At 32.5% G+C, this 4,603-nt stretch overlaps 1 protein-coding gene across 4 annotated transcripts in view; it reads right to left on the reverse strand.

Moving 5' to 3' along the window:
• LOC107864026 (serine/arginine-rich-splicing factor SR34) overlaps window positions 1–2,818 on the reverse strand; it is a 10,079-nt gene extending 7,261 nt beyond the window's left edge. For 2 of the 4 annotated variants that reach the window (XM_047409235.1, XM_047409236.1), the window contains exons 1-7: window positions 2,671–2,818; window positions 1,716–1,804; window positions 1,359–1,424; window positions 1,182–1,256; window positions 981–1,086; window positions 849–895; window positions 678–735 (exon numbers count right to left, since the gene is read on the reverse strand). In XM_047409235.1, the coding sequence (XP_047265191.1) occupies window positions 678–735; window positions 849–895; window positions 981–1,086; window positions 1,182–1,256; window positions 1,359–1,424; window positions 1,716–1,799 (436 nt within the window). In that variant the 5' untranslated portion in view covers window positions 1,800–1,804; window positions 2,671–2,818. Of the gene's footprint in view, window positions 1–677; window positions 736–848; window positions 896–980; window positions 1,087–1,181; window positions 1,257–1,358; window positions 1,425–1,715; window positions 1,818–2,670 lie in introns of all 4 variants that reach the window. The other 2 variants (XM_016710277.2, XM_016710276.2) reach the window with 2 other exon arrangements.
• Window positions 2,819–4,603: the final 1,785 nt, after the last annotated feature.

The following is a 4,603-nucleotide window of genomic DNA, read 5'->3' on the forward strand; positions in this document are numbered from 1 at the left end:
TACTTTTGAACTATGTACATATCAAATTTTGGTAATGAAAAGTTATTTTAATTGCCAAAAAGAAAAATACCAATGATTTTTACCTCTATATTTTTGTGAAGAGTTGGTTTCTTCTCTATATTGTTTTCCTTCTATAAAAATTTTCTAGACAAAGGAATACCTATCAGCTTATTTAAGAGGAATCAAAAGTGAGAAACTTGAAAACCTAATTATGAACCATAGATCTCGTCTCTACATTTTCCCAAGCTTATCAGAAATTCCAAGGATGAACCCACCGTTATTATCAAAGTTCTACACGTAGAAAAAATGACAGTAATAATAAGCAATGATAGACTTGCCCCTTAATATACTACTTGATTATGAGCTCAGTATATAAAGAAAAGCTTATCCTTAACCAATTGCTATGACAGGTCAACCACAATGAGCAGGAAGGGGAATAGTGTGTCACTGTAAAATTCTCCATCTTCTGGTATACAGTTTGTATACAGGATCTTTTCCAAATCATATCATTACAACTGTTGTGTACCATCATAGGCTCTCGTGAGAAACTCATTGCTTTGTGTGTCATTGAACGTTCCCATTCCACATGGAGGAATTCTCGGTATGCTAGAGAGTTAACCCATTATACCCGTTCAAAGAGAGCAAACAAATCTAGCTTTAGCTGCTCATAATCTTACCACTCCCGCCACGGAAAACTTGGGAGAAACAAACATCCCCAGCTCGACGCATGTGATCCTACATAAGAAACAAATGTTACCAATATTCAGAAATTACAGAATAATTTTGAGGGAAAGGAGGATCATTTTCTGGGCATGTTCCTATTATTCATAACTCAAACGCAGACTCACCTTGAGATCCTGCCAAGATGCTGAATGGGGTAATCCTGTAACAAACACTGAAAAAAAAAAACAGAAATAATCAAAACGTAAAAAAGGATGTAAAATGTACAATGCACAAAGCACATAAACAATAAGACGCACCTCGATAATCAGAACGTCTGGACACTCCACCACGCTGACCACGGCCACCACCACCATAACGATCATTTGATGATGAGTTACCCCGCCCACCATGTGCAAGTTCAACCTGCCAAGTATGAGCAATTGTAATAGAATCAACATCTACCAAGGAAAAAACTAGTGACCTTCTATAGAATATATACTACTACATGCTTGACTGACCCGCAGACGATGCCCATCAAAATCATAGCCATCACGACCACGAATAGCATCTTCAGCATCACGAGCCTCTTCAAACTGTTAAAGAATTGCCGCCAATATAAAAGGGTAGAATAGCTTAGAAGACACAGAGCAGGCTGACCTAATGAAATCCATCAGAACCAGGCAGCTCAAACTCACCTCGACAAAGGCATAACCAGGGGGTCTTGGTGGAATTTTCAGCTCAATATGTGCTATCGGGCCATACTGCATTCACACATCAAATTGTTTATAAGTTTCTGAGAGTTGAAATCTGATAAATTGTGACAGAACAATTACACATGTACACAAGCCTTATATAAGATACTCCAACTTAACAACAATACACCTCAATGCCAACCTAGTTGGCTCGGGCTATAATACACTCCTTATATGCATTCTAATCTGTTTGGATCCATTTTACTCAAAAACTTAATTTTACTTTAGTGTTTTCTTATTGTCTTTAAGCATTATGAAACAATATCCAAGAACGTAGGAACTGATTTACAGTATATTCACCTTGTAAAACAGATCTTCCACTTCACGCTCACGAACATCACCAGGAAGATTGCCAACATAAAGTGTCCTACTCGACCGACTCATTGTTCCTGAAAGAAGAAACTACATTTACAGCAAAACCAAACATCCAGTCACACACACACAAGGGGGGGGGGGGGGGGGGGAGATTGATCAACAAGAACAATCATTCAGACAAACTCTTTCTCAATTGGAAAAAATGGAAAAGGGAAAAGAGAAAAAACTTCAACTCTTGAAATTATTCAATTGCAAAGCCATTTCAATCACAAAAGCACAGCTTGATTATCTAGAACAAGAAACAAAGCAAATTTGCACTATTTAAAATAGAGTTAATGGTCCAAAACACACCTAAAGTATACTGATTTTATGAGTTTCATACCTGCATTATCAAGTGTGTGAGTTTCCTATCACCAACTATTAATCAAAACACAACTCAACTATTAATTATTCACTTTTCCTACCTGAAAATTCGGGCACGAAACTCAAACAAATTAAGTTGTATTTTTTATTTTTGATAAATAATTGGTAATAGCTAAATAGGAAACTCACACCACAGATAGTTCAAGTTTCAAATTCACAAAGAGGGGATACATTAGGTGTATTTTTCGCCCCTCACTCTTTTAAAACAACAATAATTCAAACACTCAACCCAGGGGCAAAAATGGAAAAACAAAAATTGAAAAAACTTCAACTCTTGTAATTATTCAGTTGCAAAGACAAATTCATTCACAAAACATAGCTTAACCAACTGAAACAATAAACATAACAACTACTTCACAAATTAATTTATTAATTTTTACATTAACAATTAAGGAAAACGGTAAAAGAGGAAAAAAAACTGTAATAATTATTTAAACGATTTAAATAAGATTAATATTAATTTAAGAAAAAAATGATAATTAATTTCAATTTATTTAAGTTCCATTAGAGAACATACCTCGGAAGATCGAGAGCAGACAAGGAAGAAGAGGGAGGAAATTTTGAAGATTAGGGTTTTAAGGAATATAGTGAAGCGATATTAACGTGTTCATTTTGCAAATCACTCCTGTATGTTTTATCTTTTTAACACTTTGACCCTTGTAGTAATTCTTTTGAAGATTTCTACCAATTATGGAGATCGGGCAGGGAAAGTGGTATTAAGAATCAAACTCATAAATTACTTTTTCTTTTCTTTTTACTTGATACATTTCGTTTCTTGAGAGTTAAGTGGCATGAATTTTAATTAATAATTTAAAATATATTTTTATTATATAAATATAAGAAGAATTGCACTTAATATAGTAATATTTTCATATACTTTTTAAAACTTAAATTTAAAATATTAAATTATTCTAATTCAATTTAACTTTTAAAATTAGTCAAGTTCAAATTAAAAAAAAAAACAATTCTATGTAGAATGTGCCTGGCTTTTTCATTTTGATTGGTTTTAAATCATGTAGAAAGTGTTATTATCTAACTCAATTAGGAGTCGTTTTGTAAAATGTGTAAGAATAATATTAATATGGTGTATTAAGACTGAATTTTACTTGATGTCTTTAGCTAGCTCTATTGAAATAACTATTTGATAAATGTTGATTTGCTGTAATTGTCTAGCTGAATCGGATCTCTAGTTGTGTTGTGTTGGCTTTTTTAAGAACAGTTAAGTTGTGTATAACTAGGTTGTTGGTTTGTAATGATTTACATTTAGTGATTAATAAAATTATTAGTTACCAAAAAAAAAGGATGGTGTATTAGTAATGTTTGCATAAATAATGTTTGTATTAGTTAGGTAGATATGAGTTATGCAGTCAGTATTTGCTACACACTGTTTAATTTAATGTATTAAAATAATATAAGAATATAATTTTTATAAAATAAAAATTATTTATAAAAATGTCCTTTAAGCTTTATACACTCCTTTTCAAGTGGAGAAGGAGGTAGGCAGAAACAACAACTGTTGTAAAAATCTCAAATTTGTTTGATTGTATTTCAATCTGAAATTTGTATTTCTGTGTATATGTACTCTTAGAGTCGTCATTCTTGAAAGCAATTATTGGATTGAAAGTAAATGGACCCAGACCCAGTTACTGTTAAATAGTACCCTTGCCTTTTTATACTGAGTTCATTCTCAGGTCGGAAAACTCATTACGAGTTGGCATCAAATGAGGCATCAAAGAAATTGGGATTTTTGTGAAGTGTGGTTGCACTTCTCTGCTATGCCAATGACTTTCATTGATAACCAAAGTAATCAGCAACTAGGTATAAAAAAGAAAAAGGCAAAGTACAAGACAAGTGAGGAAAAAGGCGAAAAATATCTAGAGGAATTTAAGGGGTAATTATGTCATTTACTAAGTTAATGCATGTATTGAAATTTTTGCATTATCAATGCATAGAAAATTGTGGTATTAATAATACACATCTCAATACACAATAGAGTGTATAACTATCGTTTGTACTATTAGTTATATAAAGGCAAAAAAGTGTACCAAATAAGGTATTAATCGTACACATGTTAAAATCAATCTACAAGAGTAACAATATAAAAGAAGAAGTTGATATAAGAAGACAAGACAAGAGATAAGAGTTTTTCATTCTTCCAAGTATCAAGTGTACAAGTCTTTCAACTGTATCCAATACCATCTCTTATGCCTCTATTTATAATATTACACATAGGCACATGAAAGGTTGTCATAAACATAACACTAATAATGAAGGTATGGAGAGGTTAAAAGGTGTAAGAGTTACACCCCATAATGGTGTATGGAGTAGTGGATGAGTAAATTCTTGGAGTAGTGGACATCCACAATAACTATAATATTTTATAATACTCCCCCTTGGATGTCCATAAATAATGTGTCTCGTCATAATCTTACTAAAAAAAATCTGTAGGA

The sequence above is a fragment of the Capsicum annuum genome, chromosome 3 (genome assembly GCF_002878395.1).
Source record: "Capsicum annuum cultivar UCD-10X-F1 chromosome 3, UCD10Xv1.1, whole genome shotgun sequence".
Lineage (NCBI taxonomy): Eukaryota > Viridiplantae > Streptophyta > Magnoliopsida > Solanales > Solanaceae > Capsicum > Capsicum annuum.